At 40.2% G+C, this 18685-nt stretch overlaps 1 protein-coding gene across 1 annotated transcript in view; it reads right to left on the bottom strand.

Moving 5' to 3' along the window:
- Positions 1-29: 29 nt before the first annotated feature.
- strip1 (striatin interacting protein 1) overlaps positions 30-18685 on the bottom strand; it is a 39176-nt gene continuing 20520 nt past the window's right edge. Inside the window, exons 9-21 of the mRNA XM_062028334.1 lie at positions 17595-17777; positions 17270-17490; positions 17122-17187; positions 16992-17055; positions 16839-16910; positions 16592-16666; positions 14844-14941; positions 12531-12657; positions 9313-9413; positions 9093-9159; positions 8872-8976; positions 8595-8799; positions 30-1129 (exon numbers count right to left, since the gene is read on the bottom strand). Coding sequence (XP_061884318.1) covers positions 882-1129; positions 8595-8799; positions 8872-8976; positions 9093-9159; positions 9313-9413; positions 12531-12657; positions 14844-14941; positions 16592-16666; positions 16839-16910; positions 16992-17055; positions 17122-17187; positions 17270-17490; positions 17595-17777 — 1632 coding nt within the window. The 3' untranslated portion in view covers positions 30-881. The remainder of the gene's footprint in view (positions 1130-8594; positions 8800-8871; positions 8977-9092; positions 9160-9312; positions 9414-12530; positions 12658-14843; positions 14942-16591; positions 16667-16838; positions 16911-16991; positions 17056-17121; positions 17188-17269; positions 17491-17594; positions 17778-18685) is intronic.

Raw genomic sequence — 18685 nt, 5'->3', positions numbered from 1 at the left:
AAAAACAAAACTCAACCGGGAAACAATAAAATATTCAAATATTTATTTATTCATTGATAGTAGGAAAATGTTGCAGGATTGACAGAATAGGATTTTAGGATGGTGAAATAAAGCCATGGAGAATATGGTGCGTCATGTACAAGCCATTTAAGTCTTCCTCCCCACATTTGTCAAAAAAAAAAAAAAACGCAAAAAAATAAACAAGTCGAAAAAGAGGAAAATGGTTGACAAAGAGATTTTACATTGTATGTGTCAAGTTTAAAAAGTAATTATCGCATGCCTCCAAACAGCATGAATCAATATCTTTCCTAATGTATAAAGTAAATTGATTTTTTTTTCTGCACATCAAACCGTTATATAAAAATAAGATACGTGTCATTTTCATGAAGGTTCCTCTGAAATCCACGGCATGAAACCATGTGACAAACCAAGCAAATAAATTAAAAGAACTAGTAAACATATTTTGTATAAATGGAAATGCTTAAACAAAAAAAGTGAAAAGCTCCTATGACGATCGAGGAACGCAACATTTCTTAAAGATTCTAAATGTTGTAAAAGACCTAAAAAGAGCTAGTCTGAGTGGAACAGTTAAAAGGTGTATTTATTCTAAACACATGTATTTAAAATGGGTAGTGATGTAGCGAGTGATACAAAGTTGGTGACCTCGTTACTATTGTACATGTGCATCGGCAAGGCGGCACCTCACGGAAATAACTGGGTAACGATTCAGGGTCACAACATAACTAGAATTTTCAAGGCATTGGATTGAACTAAAGAACTTGGCCTAGTACGAAACATGTGACCTAGTTGATGGACAAGTGTTACCACGTTCATGTAGTGTGATCATCAATAAAAAAGGACAGAGGATGTTTGACCGTTTTTCACTGAAGCAGCTCCTCCCACAAAATGGGTTTGGAGAAGACCTCTCGTTCCAGCCAGAGGTCGTAGTTCATTTGGAAGTCTTCGGGCAGATCCACCCGCTGTCCTAGGACACTTTGCAGGCAGTTGTCCACGGGTAGGAAGTCCGGGTTGCTGTGAGTCTTGTCGTAGCGGCGACTGTTGAAGCGCTCAATGTTGGCGCGCAGGGCACATTCCTCGGCCTGAAAGTCCCAGGGCCGAGCGTCCAGATCTGCTCCCAGTAATTGACCACATTAGTAGGTAGAACACAAAGTTTTACAGTGGAACCTGCTTCTGACTGGCTGACTAACATCGACATGAGTTGACATTGCCAAAACCCGAAAAGTAAGCCGAATAGGAGCTAATAAAGGTTTTTTTTACGACGGCAGTCTGTTGATATAGTTTGTGCATATTTTGATATGATATTGTAGCACGGGAGTACTCAAAAGCCTGCCAATTTGTACTAATTTTGTGTACTTTTTCCCCCTTAAATACGCTCATGCACTGCTCTACAGCTACATTTTAGGATTATCTAATGGTATTTACAATCCACAAAGTATGTGAAAATCGTCTAATTGTCACAAAATGCCACAAATTCAGTCGTATAATGTACGGACGGGTCAATTCAGGTTGCGCTTACTGACCTCAAAGCAATTCTATTTGGTACATTGTGTAATGATAAGTGTGACTGGTAGATGGCAGTCACACATAAGATATATTTGTGCACTACAAGATGGCGTTAGCAAGGAAGCCCAAAACCTTTATAAGGACCCCAAAATGGCACCAACTAGGAGACATCAACTGGTGTTTTGTTTCGCAATATTATGCAAAACCAACTTTTCTTACCTATTGGTTCCTGCTGATCTGTATTTGAGATCTGCAGTTCCAAAAATGTGCACGCATCCGCCCATGTAGTCTGCGCTGACACCGTAGTCTATAAGCTCCTTTTTCTCTATCCTCTTGTTATGGCGCATTTATCCTCTGCTGTTGCCATTTCTAATTTAAAGTAGTGTTAAGTTCTTATACCTGTCAGTAGTTCGCTATGAAAGCGCTAAAAACTACTGGAATAGTGTGTTTACATAATTCACCTATGGAACTTGTTATTTTTAGAGAATTACGGTCAGACGGTTTTTCACAGGACACATTTCCGGTGTTGTTGTCGTTGCACTAGTGAGCCACGGATGATGAGATACTACTCAGTTGTTAGTTTAAGCCAAGTCTGAATGTCATTAAAATAGTTATCTCAATCTTTTCACACTTCTTTCGACTCCCGTCCTTACACGCTACAAAGGTACAACAAAGATGACGGGGAGAAGACGCCGTCGTAGTGGTGCCACGTAAATGAGACCTGCCAACTCAGGCACATCTTGAAGAGACAGTCAAAAAGCGGCCTGAAGATGGTCTGTAAAATCTAATCAATGCAACATTTTGACCAGAGAAACACCATTACATGTTATGTAGACCACAAGGAAGTGTTTTAAATGTAGACGAAAAATCATAATATGACCCCTTTAATGCGCCTTATAATCCAGTGCGTCCTTTGTATAAAAATAGACATGAACAGACCCGTTCATCAGAAATGCGCATTATAACCCAGTGCGCGCTATGGTCCGAAAAATACGGTAAACAACCACGGAAGACATTACGCAATTTAGACCAATCAAAAACAACATAAGGTGAGTCTTGGCGTCTCTCTTTCACACACCTGAGCTACACATTGTCCCTGACTGGTTTAAAGTACCACTAAAGTGGAAAAACAAATTGATTTTATATGCTTAATTGTTTCATTGTGCCCATTAAACCATATCTAATCTTTACAATCCACAAAGTATATAAAAATACCATCTAAACTTCACAAAATGCCACAAATTCAGTCCGCCATTTTGAATATTCCACTCCGAATACCTTTGGCTACTTCTGGAGATTGACGTCCCTGGAGGAACGCTTCTGCACTCCGACCATATTGAAAATACGCAAAAATTATAAAAACATGTATAAAGAGATGTGCTGTATATCATTCACAATTTTTATAAAAGACATGAGCACATATGTTTTTCCTTTTTTATGCATTCTTTTTTTATGCATTCTAAGTCGTAAATTAATAACAAAAAAAAGTATGCTAACAATCATGGAGTCAATGGGGTCTCTCTATTTGCCCACAAAACTCTCAAAATAACCATCCAAAACATGCAAACAATACTCTATTTACATCTTGTGACCTGAATATTAAACAAATATTAGTAATGTTGTTATTATAAGCGCTAACGCAAACAAATTATTTTTAACATTGATAACCGAGAGCTAACTATAGTTTATGCTGCACTGGACTCAGGGAGAGACTTTAATGTAATTATAAAATGAAACTCAAGATGGCAGTAATAAAACATATATGGATGCAAACTGCCGTAAAACTGTGAAGAAGAAGCAGAAACATATGCAGCATTAAGCCGGCGATGTCTTGTTTGCTGCCGTTCCTGCTACTGCTGCATCGCGTCTTGGCTCGTTAAAGTTATTATAAATCATAAATTATGCCTTTCATCTGGATAATAGGAGGATTTAGCCATGAATCTAAAAGTTATTCTTCTCCATCCCATCCATTTTCTACCGCTTGTCCCGTTCGGGGTTGTGACATTCAATTTATACCTGGAGATGGAAACAAACACACTATAAAAAAAGACAGTGTCAGCAGCAACTTTCTTAACCCTTTGTTTGGATTACAATTAATTATTCATCTCTGCGGGAAGATATAAACATCCTATCAGTCGTCATCGCAGTGAGAGCAGACATCGTAGAGTAAGCAATGGTGTTATTATGTTGGTATTTTTTTATTTCTTGTTTAGCACTTAGCAATACTGCTGCATGATACTTGGTGTTTCACGAAAGCTGGATCATCATTTGTCCAAAAAGTACCGGTCGTCGTTTTTGGCTCCCACAGAGTCTGCATGATTTGCATTGTTGTTGGTGATGAAGAGATTTGTGGTTCCTACCTCTACGTCACGCGATGACGTGTCTGGTTATCTCTCAAAATGGCTAGGGAATATCTGTGAAATTGATAGTATTTTGATCATATCTATTTACTTGCAAACTTTGTAAGTCTTTCAGTATCATAAATCAGATATGTGATAATAGCTTCAATATAGAGGCAACCTGTTTTTCCACTCTACTGGTACTTTAAATTGCTTGGTGTCTTCCATGGTCGGTTAAATGTAGGCACACCTCGCACGCGCAGATTGTATTACACACACTCACTTATGAATGCCTGCGCACAAGTTGTATTACATGCTCACGAATCTGGATGCGCTGCTCAAATCGTACATGGCAGAAGTGTCACCAAAGTCACGTAGAAGTAGACAGCCCATCGAGGGTTCTTTCTGATTAAGGACAGACTTATAACACACGTACGCGGATCTGAATACGCACACTCGGAATCATATACTGACACACAAATTAGTACACATGCACGCAAATGGGATTACACGTGCACAGATTGAGATACACATTTGCAAATAATTTTGCTGCAATAATACTTCCATATGAAAGCCTAAAATGTAGCTGTAGAGCAGTGTATGAATGTATTTTTCCCCTAAAGTACACAAAATTAGTACATATTGGCAGGCCTGCTGAGTACTCCCATGCAACAATATCGTATCAAAAAATGCACAAACTATCTTACACGGCAGAAGTGTCCTGAAAGTCGCGTGTAGGTAGACGGCCTATCGAGGGTCAACAGACAACTTAAAACAAACGTACGCGGATCTAAAACACACGTACGCTGACCTGAATACACACACTCAAATTGATATACAGACACACAAATTAACCACATGCATGCAAATTGGATTTTATGCGCACAGATTGAGATACATGTTTGCGAATAATTTTCTACAATAATTCTTCCATACTTTCGGTTTTCAGTTAAGTCGTTGAGCTACGGCAATCTGCGTGTAGTTGGAGTGGCAAGTTATCAGAGGTGGTATGCATAGTTTATACAATGTTGGCAGGTCTGCTACTGTGTAGTTTTTGATTCTGCGCTGTAATTTAAGGGTTGGGCTATAAAGGGCAGTGGCATCTGCCTGCTAGTTAGTGGCAGACCAAGACAGAAGAAGAGTTTGCTTTGGCCACATTGACGTGTGACCTGCGTCTTGCTCTAATGTGTACAGTGCTGTTTTGTAGACACTAATTTATGGCTGAATTATCATTGTTGTGGTATTGAATGAATGTGAATGTGCTCAAAAAGTACTTGCAGTATATACAGGTATATACAAACCCTGTTTCCATATGAGTTGGGAAATTGTGTTAAATGTCAATATAAACGGAATACAATGATTTGCAAATCATTTTCAACCCATATTCAGTTGAATATGCTACAAAAACAACATATTAGATATTCAAACTGATAAACATTTTTTTTTTTTGCAAATAATCATTAACTTTAGAAATTGATGCCAGCAACACGTGACAAAGAAGTTGGGAAAGGTGGCAATAAATACTGATAAAGTTGAGGAATGCTCGTCAAACACTTATTTGGAACATCCCACAGGTGAACAGGCAAATTGGGAACAGGTGGGTGCCATGATTGGGTATAAAAGTAGTTTCCATGAAATGCTCAGTCATTCACAAACAAGGATGGGGCGAGGGTCACTACTTTGTCAACAAATGCGTGAGCAAATTGTTGAACAGTTTATGAAAAACCGTTCTCAACCAGCTATTGCAAGGAATTTAGGGATTTCACCATCTACGGTCCATAACATCATCAAAGGGTTCAGAGAATCTGGAGAAATCATTGCACGTAAGCAGCTAAGCCCGTGACCTTCGATCCCTCAGGCTGTACTGCATCAACAAGCGACATCAGTGTGTAAAGGATATCACCACATGGGCTCAGGAACACTTCAGAAACCCACTGTCAGTAACTACAGTTGGTCGCTACATCTGTAAGTGCAAGTTAAAACTCTCCTATGCAAGACGAAAACCGTTTATCAACAACACCCAGAAACGCCGTCGGCTTCGCTGGGCCTGAGCTCATCTAATATGGACTGATACAAAGTGGAAAAGTGTTCTGTGGTCTGACGAGTCCACATTTCAAATTGTTTTTGGAAACTGTGGACGTCGTGTCCTCCGGACCAAAGAAGAAAAGAACCATCCGAATTGTTATAGGCGCAAAGTTGAAAAGCCAGCATCTGTGATGGTATGGGGGTGTATTAGTGCCCAAGACATGGGTAACTTACACATCTGTGAAGGCACCATTAATGCTGAAAGGTACATACAGGTTTTGGAGCAACATATGTTGCCATCCAAGCAACGTTACCGTGGACGCCCCTGCTTATTTCAGCAAGACAATGCCAAGCCACGTGTTACATCATAGTAAAAGAGTGAGGGTACTAGACTGGTCTGCCTGTAGTCCAGACCTGTCTCCCATTGAAAATGTGTGGCGCATTATGAAGCCTAAAATACCACAGCAGAGACCCCCGGACTGTTCAACAACTTAAGCTGTACATCAAGCAAGAATGGGAAATAATTCCACCTGAGAAGCTTAAAAAATGTGTCTCCTCAGTTCCCAAACGTTGTTAAAAGGAAAGGCCATGTAACACAGTGGTGAACATGCCCTTTCCCAACTACTTTGGCACGTGTTGCAGCCATGAAATTCTAAGTTAATTATCATTTGCAAAAAAAAAATAAAGTTCATGAGTTTGAACATCAAATATCTTGTCTTTGTAGTGCATTCAATTGAATATGGGTTGAAAAGGATTTGCAAATCATTGTATTCCGTTTATATTTACATCTAACACAATTTCCCAACTCATATGGAAACGGGGTTTGTACATTGAAATATTTTATAATTAAAATAAACCCACTATTTTGCAAGTTTTGTGTTTCTTATGCTTCTGCGATAATGTTAGTATTTTAACCGTTGTAATAGCTAAGCTTTTTTTGTTTTAAATACTGGTTTATACTGTAGCACTTTAAAGGCCTACTGAAATGAATTTTTTTTATTTAAACGGGGATAGCAGATCCATTCTATGTGTCATACTTGATCATTTCGCGATATTGCCATATTTTTGCTGAAAGGATTTAGTATAGAACGACGACGATAAAGTTCGCAACTTTTGGTCACTGATAAAAAAAGCCTTGCCTATACCGGAAGTAGCGTGACGTCACAGGAGGAAGGATTCCTCACAATTCCCAGTTGTTTACAATGGAGCGAGAGAGATTCGGACAGAGAAAGCAACGATTACCCCATTAATTTGAGCGAGGATGAAAGATTCGTGGATGAGGAACGTTAGAGTGAAGAACTAGAGAGGCAGTGCAGGGTGTATCTTTTTTCGCTCTGACCGTAACTTAGGTACAAGGTCTCATTGATTCCACACACTCTCCTTTTTCTATTGTGTATCACGGATTTGTATTTTAAACCACCTCGGATACTATATCCTCTTGAAAATGAGAGTCGAGAACGCGAAATGGACATTCACAGTGACTTTTATCTCCACGACAATACATCAGCGAAGCTCTTTAGCTACTGAGCTAACGTGATAGCATCTGTCTCAAATGCAGATAGAAACAAAATAAATAAATAATAATAATAAATCCCTGACTGGAAGGATAGACAGAAGATCAACAATACTATTAAACCAAGGACATGTAACTACACGGTTAATAATTCTCAGCCTGACAAAGCTTAACAATGCTGTTGCTAACGACGCTGAAGCTAACTTAGCAACTTAGCAACCGGACCTCACAGAGCTATGATAAAAACATTAGCGCTCCACCTACGCCAGCCAGCCCTCATCTGCTCATCAACACCCGTGCTCACCTGCTTTCCAGCAATCGACAGCGCGACGAAGGACTTCACCCGATCACAGATGCGGTTGGCGGCTAGCATCGGCTAGGCGTCTGCTATCCAAGTAAGTACTCCTTGTTGTGTTGCTACAGCCAGCCGTTAATACACCGATCCCACCTACAACTTTCTTCTTTGCAATCTCCATTGTTCATTAAACAAATTGCAAAAGATTCACCAACACAGATGTCCAGAATACTGTGGAATTGTTTGATGAAAACAGAGCAGTTTGTATGGTGACACATTGGGTACGAATACTTCCGTTGCCGTCGTGACGTCTTGCGCATACACATCATACATAGACGTTTCCAACCGGAAGTTTAGCGGGAAATTTAAAATTGCACTTTATAAGTTAACCCGGCCGTATTGGCATGTGTTGCAATGTTAAGATTTCATCATTGATATATAAACTATCAGACTGCGTGGTCGGTAGTAGTGGGTTTCAGTAGGCCTTTAAGATGTATTTAAATATCTTCAAGGATTTTGACTACAATAACAAATCTTTTGCGATTATCTTTTTTCCTATGTATTAATTAAAAACAAAAAAAATGGTTGGAAAATCCACATTCTTTTGCTATGAAGCTTATTTTACACTGAACAGGAAGTCACCTTGTACACATTATCATGCTGTGTATTAGCAGTTGTGTTGTGGCTAAACAATAATGAAAAAGTTGACAACACAATAACCTTCATTGGGCTCAAATAAATATCATGTCGACAGAAGCGGTTGATTAAGACAACATAAATGATCACTTTTTAATAATAATATAAACATGGTAAATTGGGACTTGATGAGTTATTGGACATTAGACAGGTTAGTGACAAAATCGGGTTCCACTATACTTACTGGTCTTGGTCAACTCACCGTTTCCATAGGCCCAGTCATCATTAAGCCGATGTCGGACCTTCTGGTAGATGGCCGACATGGTCTTCATGTTGCTTTTCCTCCACTGGCGGCCAAGATACTTGGTCTGCACTTTAAGCAGCTTGAGGACGTAAAGCTGCATCATGGCCTGCTTCACCTTCAGCGCTCTCTTCAGGATGGGAGCAGACTTAAACACTACCAGCATCTGGGTGACAAAAAGTTGGTTACGGTGCTTGGATCTATTCATTTTACACTTTGTTAAGAGACGTCTCTTCACCATCGTTCTGGAGTGTTTCCACTTAGTTAGTTTATTAAGGATCCTGAGCAGATTGATGCAGGAGAACAGGTTTCTCCAGCAAAACTGATTGTTGTCTCCCGCTTCCTGCAGAGTATTCCACAAACACATCATCAGCAATGAATAATGCTGATGAAAGCAAACACTTTGCTCAACCACAACAAACACAGGCAGAAGACTGAGACGAGATCGAAAGAACTTGCCAGACTCTCTGCCGTTAATTCGGGGAGCTCATGCACCACGCAGTGCGGAAAGTCGAGCACTGAGATGCTGCAAATCAATCAAAATCAGAATCAGATTTATTGGCCAAGTATGTTTAACACACAAGGAATTTGACTTGGTAGATTGAAAAAACAATCCATGGCAGCAATTTTATTGAAGCACTGGTTTCTGAGGGATCATGCAGGTTTTAAAATGAAATACCTGTTCTTAGCGGTGATGTAAGACATGATGTTCTGGTTGAAGAACTTCAAAATGAGGGGGATGCAGTTGGCAAACACCAGGTGTTGAGCCATGTACTCAAACTGAGAACACACACACAAAATAGTCTAAATATTACATCATAATTAGCCACCTAGGGAACCAGTTTAGGTCGATGGCCCTCGAACTGGCAGGCAACAGTTTCGCATGAGTTTCCTACATTTGTGCATAATTTCCTTTAAATTATACATAACTACTCTTACTTTTATCCAACACAGCTGCTGCAGTTATTTAATTGTATGTTTTGACTCCAAAGACAAAGCTTTCGTATATGTGCAAATCTGTCATGGCTCACCATCCAAAAATAAATGGTGCATTTTGTTAGTTGTTATCCAGGTGAATATTTCCATGTTTTTATTTTTAAACTTGCTTTGCACTGAACAAGAAGTCACTGTGTGCTTGTGTAAATGCTGTGTAACGAGACAGTAGTTATGTGGTTGTTGTGGTTTCACGCTGCTTAGCGATTATGATAAAGTTGACAACACATGCAGGGATGGGTACCTTTCACATTTGAACAGATACCCAGTGCCTGGGAATCGATACCGGTACTCAACAGTACCAATTTTCAGAACTTTTGTGTGTGATCATGCGTTAATAAATGTTAATTTGTTTGATAATAAAATCTCATGTTTTTTTAACAGTGAGCTGATAATGACAACTGTGCCGTCCAGTTGTTATAGCTTGTTTTCTTACAATTCTGAGTCTCATTTGCAAGTATGCATTCATTTCAGTTTGTCCTCGGCGTATTGTCGCTCGTAGTCAAGAAATAGTCTTTGCCATTAAGTTGAATGTGCCAGTCTTATATATTGTTGAGCCCTACAAAGTGTTTATACTATTAGTTTTGTATTTATTACATACTGTTTGATTGCAACATGTATCTTAAAGGCCTACTGAAACCCACTACTACCGACCACGCAGTCTGATAGTTTATATATCAATGATGAAATCTTAACATTGCAACACATGCCAATATGGCCGGGTTTACCTTTAAATTGCAATTTTAAATTTCCCGCCACACTTCCGGTTGAAAACGTCTAGATATGATGACGTATGCGCGTGACGGAATCAGTTGATGCGGAAGTATTGGTACCCCATTGAATCCAATACAAAAAAGCTCTGTTTTCATTTCAAAATTCCACAGTATTCTGGACATCTGTGTTGGTGAATCTTTTGCAATTTGTTTAATGAACAATGGAGACTGCAAAGAAGAAAGTTGTAGGTGGGATCGGTGTATTAGCGGCGGACTACAGCAACACAACCAGGAAGACAGAGATGGATAGCAAACGCGTTAGCCGCCGAACTCACCTTAACTTCCTCCGTCTCGCCGACCGCATCTGTGATCGGGTGAAGTCCTTCGTCGCACCGTCAAACGCTGGAACGCAGGTGAGCACGGGTGTTGATGAGCAGATGAGGGCTGGCTGGCGTAGGTGGATAGCTAATGTTTTTAGCATAGCTCTGTGATGTCCGGTTGCTAAGTTAGCTTCAATGGCGTCAATAGCAACAGCATTGTTAACCTTCGCCAGGCTGGAAAGCATTAAACGTGTATTTACATGTCCCTGGTTTAATAGTATTGTTGATCTTCTGTCTATCCTTCCAGTCAGAGATTTATTTATTTTGTTTCTATATGCAGTTAAGCACGATGCTATCACGTTAGCTCCGTAGCTAAAGTGTTTCGTCGATGTATTGTCGTGGAGATAAAAGTCACTGTGAATGTCCATTTCGCGTTCTCGACTCTCATTTTCAAGAGGATATAGTATCCGAGGTGGTTTAAAATACAAATCCATGATCCACAATGGAAAAAGGAGAGAGTGTGGAATCCAATGAGCCAGCTTGTACCTAAGTTATGGTCAGAGCGAAAAAAGATATGTCTTGCACTGCATTCTAGTACTTCACTCGAACGTTCCTCATCCACGAATCTTTCATCCTCGCTCAAATTAATGGGGTAATCGTCGCTTTCTCGGTCCGAATCGCTCTAGCTGCGTTGAAAACAATAGGAAAATGTGAGGAGCCTTTCAATTGACTACGTCACGCTACTTCCGGTAGGGGCAAGGCTTTTTTTTTATCAGATACCAAAAGTTGCAATCTTTATCGTCGTTGTTCTCTACTAAATCCTTTCAGCAAAAATATGGCAATATCGCGAAATGATCAAGTATGACACATAGAATGGATCTGCTATCCCCGTTTAAATAAAAAAATGTCATTTCAGTAGGCCTTTAATTGTAGTTTTGGTTACCAAATTTGGTGGTGTTAAAATCGCCCAGTAAAATCGCCAATACTTATCAGTTGCATGCATTTGGCATCCATCCATCTATTTTTTACCGCTTGTCGCTCTTGGGTTCGCGGGGGTGGCTGGAGCCTATCCAGCCAATTCATTGCAGAGCGAACACAGATAGACAACATTCACACTCACATTGACACACTAGGGCCAATTTAGTGTTGCCAATCAACCAATCCGCAGGTGCAGGTCTTTGGAAGTGGGAGGAAGCCGGCATACCCGGAGGAAACCCACACAGTCACAGGGAGAACATGCAAACTTCACACAGAAAGACCCTAAGCCCGGGGATCGAACCCAGGACCTTTTTATTTTGGAGGAACCAGCACTAATCCCTGTTCCACCATGCTGCCCATGCATTTGGCATGTGGAGTGTGGTTCCTTACTTTTGAGCTTTCTATCAAGCCTGCTTGCTTTATTGGCATGGAAAACTGCAAAATTACCCCACAGGCAGTCCGCTATAAATACACCTTTATCCTGCCAAGTGCTTGAGTCTGCGCCCAGTCGAAATATGGTACCGTTTGATTTTATGTGAATCGGTATACCCGGTAATACCAACAGAAGTCGGTCCGAATAAAAGTACCCAATTCCGAACCCATTCCTTAACAGATATCCATATCGACATACGGTAAAGAATAAATTTTTTAAAGAAATTACCACTTTGGTTCTTGAATTATACATGATCAAAAGCAGTAGATCATGTATGTTGACATCGGCTTGAGCCGGCATTTTTAGCATAAGAACGTGGTGGACCAAGATTTGGTAATTTGGTCAACATGGATGGATTGCCAACATAAGAGGGGCCAAGTTAAACAGGTTCCACTCTATTTCTTTTACGAATGAAGGAGAATACTAATCTAAGATGTAGATAAGCGTTTGATGCAAGTACCTGGTAGATGTGATTGAGTTTGAAGTGTTTGAGGAGCAGCAGCAAGATGGCAGAGATGGCTTTCACGATGATCTCTTTGTGTCGATTGACATCAACGCCTAGTTTCATGCTTTGCAGCACTGTGGTCCTTCAGAGTAAAAGAGAACCATTGTACAACATTAGTCTTCCCTCAAGGTACAAAACATCCATTGTGTTAAAATGCTTCACTGTTATTTAGTCTTTTTACTTCAACACTTAACTTGCACCATAATCCTATGAATCATACCATCTTTATTAGTAAACAGTCGTGGTTAAGTACACATACAGTTGTAAAGAACAATCTACAGCAGGGGTCTCAAACACGTGGCCCGCGAGACGTTATTTTGCGGCCCCCACCTTAATATGAAAGTTTAATGTTAGTGCGGCCCGCAAGTTTTAAATGAATGGCGCTTGACAGCGTTGTGTGCGGAGCTGAAGGAATCTACCAATCACAGTGTGCTATAAGGCTCTCGACATGTCGAGGGTGTGCCGTGATGGCACTGCCTTTAGTGTCCGTTAGAACCTGTCACAGCATCATCTTTTTCTCTATATTAACAGCTTGCCGGCCCAGACACGTGGGTGAGGCTTCTGCAGACACACGCAAGTTATTGCAAGACATACTTGAGGAACAGCCATACATGTCACACTGAGCGTGGTCATATTTTATTTTATTTATTTTTTTAATACTGTTACAAATATGCACCACACTGTGAACCCACACCAAACAAGAATGACAAACACATTTCGGGAGAACATCCGCACCGTAACACAACATAAACACGACAGAACAAATACCCAGAATCCTTTGCAGCCCTAACTCTTCCTGGCTACAAAAACACCCCCGCTACCCTAACCCCGCCTCCTCCCAACCCCGCCCACACACACCTCAACCCCCCATCTCCCGAATTCGGAGGTCTCAAGGTTGGGCAAGTATGCATTGACGTCACTTGCGTGATGCAACCAGATAAATATTTTGCCGATTTTCCACGACACCCGCACACACTCTTCCTCCCTCCCTGCCTCCCTCGCTCGCCCGCCTGCTCGCTCCCGCCCCCGTTGTAAACAGTCCAGGCGGGGAAGACGAGCGGTCCGGTAGCTTCCAAAGCACTCCGCCGAAGGACCGAGCGACAATACAAAAGTGTGGTGCACTGGACCGCAGCGCTGATACTCCGACAGAGAGTCGCTGGGCGAATCAGACGTGTAACACGTTAGTGATGTTAGCCCGTTCGGGGCTAATTGTGCTACCGTAACTTTAAACTCAACGGTGAGACGCCGCACCCCCCCGCCTCCCTCACGGGATGATACAAAACAAATACAAAACCAGGCAAAAAATAAGTAAAATAATAAATATAAAGCAAAATGTAAACACTTATAGCTGTCCATATGATCTTATTGTTCTGACTTTATATATTTTTTCAATTGGAATATATTTTTACAATCTTTTATCTCATTGTAAAGAGAATTCCATAGTTTAACCCCCACCACTGATATGCACATTTGTTTTAAAGTTGTCCTTGAATACTGATGTTGGAAATGACCTTTTCTTCTATGCTCTTCATTCTCAGAAGTGATGACAAACATTTTTTGTAAATTTGCTGGTAATGTTTTACTTTTAGCCTTAAACATGACACATAATGTCTGTAACTTTACTAGCTCCTGTAATTTCAATAAACCCGAATTAATAAATAATATGTTAGTGTGTTCTATGTAATCTACTTTATGAATAATCCTTATAGCTCTTTTCTGTAGTTGATAGAGAAAGTTGCGGTGCACAAGGAATACAATTTGAAACGTCATTATACAACTAGACATGCTGAAGAGTATGCAAAATACCAGGGAGATGAGAGAGTGAACCGGTTTGCAAATTTTAAAACCAGTCTACTGAGGCAACAAGATTTCGTCAAGAAAGCAAGTGAAAAAAGCGATGCAGCAGTCAAAGCTAGCTACATGGTGAGTGAGATGGTTGCTAGGGCGGGAAAGCCATTCAAAGAAGGTGAATTCATTAAAAAGTGCAGGTTAGATTTTTTTTAAGAAATCTTTTCTTGCGGCCCAGCCTCACCCAGTTTCTGCATCCAGTGGCCCCCAGGTAAATTGAGTTTGAGACCCCTGATCTACAGAGATCCAATACAAAGGCTGCATTTTTACAGCTAACAGTGCAGAGTTTTGACTGACACTGTCATGTATGTATGTATTTTACAATACTGTCAGTTCTTTAATTTGGCTGTAGAGGTGCAAAAAAGTAATTTCTGCAAAAAACAAAAGGCATCCTAGTCAGCAAGGAATTGCCTCACTCACGGCATCTCCTCCGGCAGCACATCTGCCAGGATGTTGATGGAATCTGTCTTGGCTTTGGAGGTGGGAGCTGCCGCAAGGAGGATCTTCAATAAGGCAATCTGCAGTCCAATGAGACAGCCGTTGATACACGTTAATAATTAAACTGTAAGATGCCTAAATGTTGTGGTTTTAAGTGTGAATTATGAGGTTTTGTGATATTGTTGAGTCTAAATTAGACTTATGAGTTATTTACTGAAACACACTCACCTCCCATATCATTAGGAACACCCGAACCGTCTATTGAAGATTCAATACAAAAACTACAAGGTGATTAACTTCCTAGTTCTAAATGTTAATTTATTTGTGTTTGTTCTTTAATAACAATAATATTTAATGGCCAGTTTTGGGCAGAATTTTGAATATTTAATTTTCATGTAAGATGTTCATATGAGCGGCCAGCCAGGATCTCAACGTAAAACCCTGTAACTTTTTTCTTTAGGATTGAGTGAAGGAACAAATCTACTGTACTAAACAAAGACTTTGGGAAAAACTTGAAGGGCAAATATGAGAAGTTACAACTTGTACCCAAAAGTCCAAGTTCCATCCAAGTTCCTGGATGGCTAGAGAAGCTTGCAGCAAATTCTGGTGCCCATATTTAAATTTTAACTACAACCTCATACATGCCTTCTTCATACTGTATATCCATTTCTTGTTAAAGAAAAAAAAGTATAGTTGTTGGTACATAAATTAAAATCATTTTAAATAGAGTCAGTCAACCTGAAGATTTGACAACTGGAAGTCAATCAGAAAGCAGCATGATTATTTTCGTAAAGGCAGTATTTTGGATTGCCTGTCATTAGATTGTGCAAGTGTACCTAATGGCCATTACGTGTTTTAAGATCGCAATCTGTGGTGGTGGAAATGTCTGGAAATGACGTCAAATTAGCAAAATTGGCCATGGCATACTTATAAAAGATAGACAAAAAACATGAAAAATATAACAATAAGCTCAGAAGTACAAATTAATTTACTTCGGTCGATTCTTTTTGTCGTTATGTTGTGATATGTAAGTGCTTTTCGAAGTGGTGAGGGGCCCAGACCAGCACCATTTGCCGGTTGAGAAGAGCTTTCATGTCTGTGTGGTCGAAAATCTCTTCTCTATCGGAAAAGTATTGTTGCACTCAAATTTATGTGTGTAAATGGTGAAAACTGTTATGAGAAAGGAAGTGCTGATCAATTGACTACCGATCAGTATCGGTCGATTTATGTTAAAAAGTATGTGATAGCCGTTGCTGATTAATGCCTTTTAATGGCAATCATAAATGCGGACTTCCTGACTGACACTGTGTTTATTTTTAATAAGAGTAAGAGAGAGGATAATATAACGGTAGGTAACTGTCAATGTGTCTGCATTGTCACAGTCAGAAGTGCATGACACGTAAGGAGAGCGGATCGATCCATAAATTAGGGATGTTGACACCAAAGGTAATATCAGAATACGGTCAGTGATAGTGTGATTAGGTCGATATTTTTATTTTCTTAATGTCATGTTTTGTTGTTTATGATAATGTTTGCAAATACAGGAAATAATTCCTTGGAACAGAAGAACTTCAAGGGCAAAAACCGAATGATTTAAATAAGTATTTTTGCTTTAGTTAAATGTAACATTAATACACGTGATCGGTATCAATATTGGTATCGGCTGATCGATATCGGAATGGGCAGCATAAATCCCTGATCGGTACATCCCTAGTTATGAGAATACTAACCATATACTGAGGTAATGTAGGCAGGATTCCCTGATAGAGCAACTCCGTGGCACACACCTCCACTTCCTCTTCCCCCTAAAGATCAGAAAGCGCGCACATACACATACACACATGCACGCACACACAAACACACACTTATCGCTAACAGATTAAAGTAGATCAAGATAGTTTGGTGTTGCACTTAAATTATAGTGCAACCCTTCCGTTAGTGTCCAACAGTTTCATTGTTATTCCTGAATCCACTCACCCCTGAGAGAGGAGTTTTCTGAAACTCTTCCTCCTTTGCGATCTGAATCTCCGCTATAGAGATGTATTTATGCTGAAAATTAGAGAAGTCACATTAAGGACGGAAGCTGGCTTTTATTTTTGAAGATTAGTGATTTCTATGGGGATATAATACCTGCTTTAGAGTCTTGATGCTCTCGTGAATGGGTCTAGGTAAGCCAACAACCGTGTTTGTATCACTGTGACACACACAAGGATAGACAGTTGATTTGTGCATTCACACACTATAACCTTACTGTCCTTACCTTCCAAGTGTGTAACCGATAAATTTACTTCTACTTGACTCCAGGAAGTTCTCTATGTCTTTTTCCCTAATAGACAAAAAGAGACGTTACCGTTGCACAAACTGAGATCTTTGCACTTAATCCTGCGGAGACACTGACTGTCAAGTACCTGACTTTAGGGGCCCATGGTAGCCCTTTGGGGAAGGACACCCTCTCAGATGGAGGGTGAGGAATGGGCGGAGGCATCACCTCGTCTCTTTCTAGTGGGAAAGTCTCTGCCTCCATTGAGTTGTCGTTGTCGTCGTTGTCGTCCTCATCCTCACGCGGGTCGTCTGCCTTGTAGGGGTCTTTTTCATTGAAGGCATCCAGGTTATCCTGCTTTATCAGCGCCTTGATGAAGAAAATGTTAACTTGGAAGAACTTGATGATACAATTAGTGTATTTTTTGACGACTATGTTGTCCTTATCATGGTTTCACCCGCATACGTACGTACCTTATGTTCACGCCGTGCCCTTTTTTGTTGCTGCTCAATAAGGTCGGAGGCAGATGCCGGCGGGGAAGCGGCTCTCATGCTGCGTATGACTCGAATACTGTCCTCCGGTAGAGGGGGAAGACCCAGGCTCTCACGCTTGTGGATCTTTATGTTCAGCAGCTGCTCGAACCCTCCCAGTGTGAACTGAATAAACAAAAGGAAGAGTAATCCAGATGTGATACTTGCAAGATTTTATGTTTATTGTCATCATAAAACGTTTCCAGCTTTGGGATGGCCAGCATAACATACAAATATTGATGCAAAATGCGCAGCCAAGTGAACTGTAATGTGATCGCTCCTCACATCTACAGACAAGTGTGTTTGTGTGTGTCTGTTGGGGTAGGGGGGATTTGAACAACGATTATCAACACAAACACACGCAAGTGCGCAACCAAGCCATCTGTACTGCAATCACTTCTCTACAGTTACATTTGAAGTGGGGAAGGGGGGTCAGCACAGCCGACTGTATAAGTGGGTTGCAGTCAATGTGACCAAGAGGCATATCCGGACACTTTCGGGTTTCAGGCGATGGTCTGAGCCCCATTAGGTTACTGTTTATTTACCTTAATAATTGCACATTGAGGCTTATTTTGGAAGGTTTAGAGGCAAATATAAAAGCAATCATGAAAAAAATATTTTACATGGGATGAAGTGGATTTTTACACTCTTAAGAAAAATATATTTTTTAAAGATTTAAAACATTTATCATTACCAAGAGGTTACTGCTACTTCACTTCACTTGACACTTACGGTATTTAGAAAATAAAATATTAGAGGCACATTATGTCTTTCCATCCAAAAGGGGCCAAAAATTAAGCATTAATTGGTGGAAGAAAGTTGGACTTATTTGTGCATCGCTAGCGGTAACGTATTTTATTGACATAATGAGCGCCGTGCTGCTGTGATTATGACGCTAATGAGAAAAAAATTAAGTTTGTTTGAAGTTGATTACCTGCTACAAATATTAGTCTCATTTACAATTCATGTCCGCAGTTGTTTTTATGGTGTGAAGTTCATATTTTGTCTCATTATTTAGCTATACATGTCCCTGT

The sequence above is a fragment of the Entelurus aequoreus genome, linkage group LG01 (assembly GCF_033978785.1).
Source record: "Entelurus aequoreus isolate RoL-2023_Sb linkage group LG01, RoL_Eaeq_v1.1, whole genome shotgun sequence".
Taxonomy (NCBI): Eukaryota; Metazoa; Chordata; class Actinopteri; order Syngnathiformes; family Syngnathidae; genus Entelurus; species Entelurus aequoreus.
Note: the sequence above shows the minus strand (reverse complement) of the source record. Positions and strands in the feature narration are given on the sequence as shown.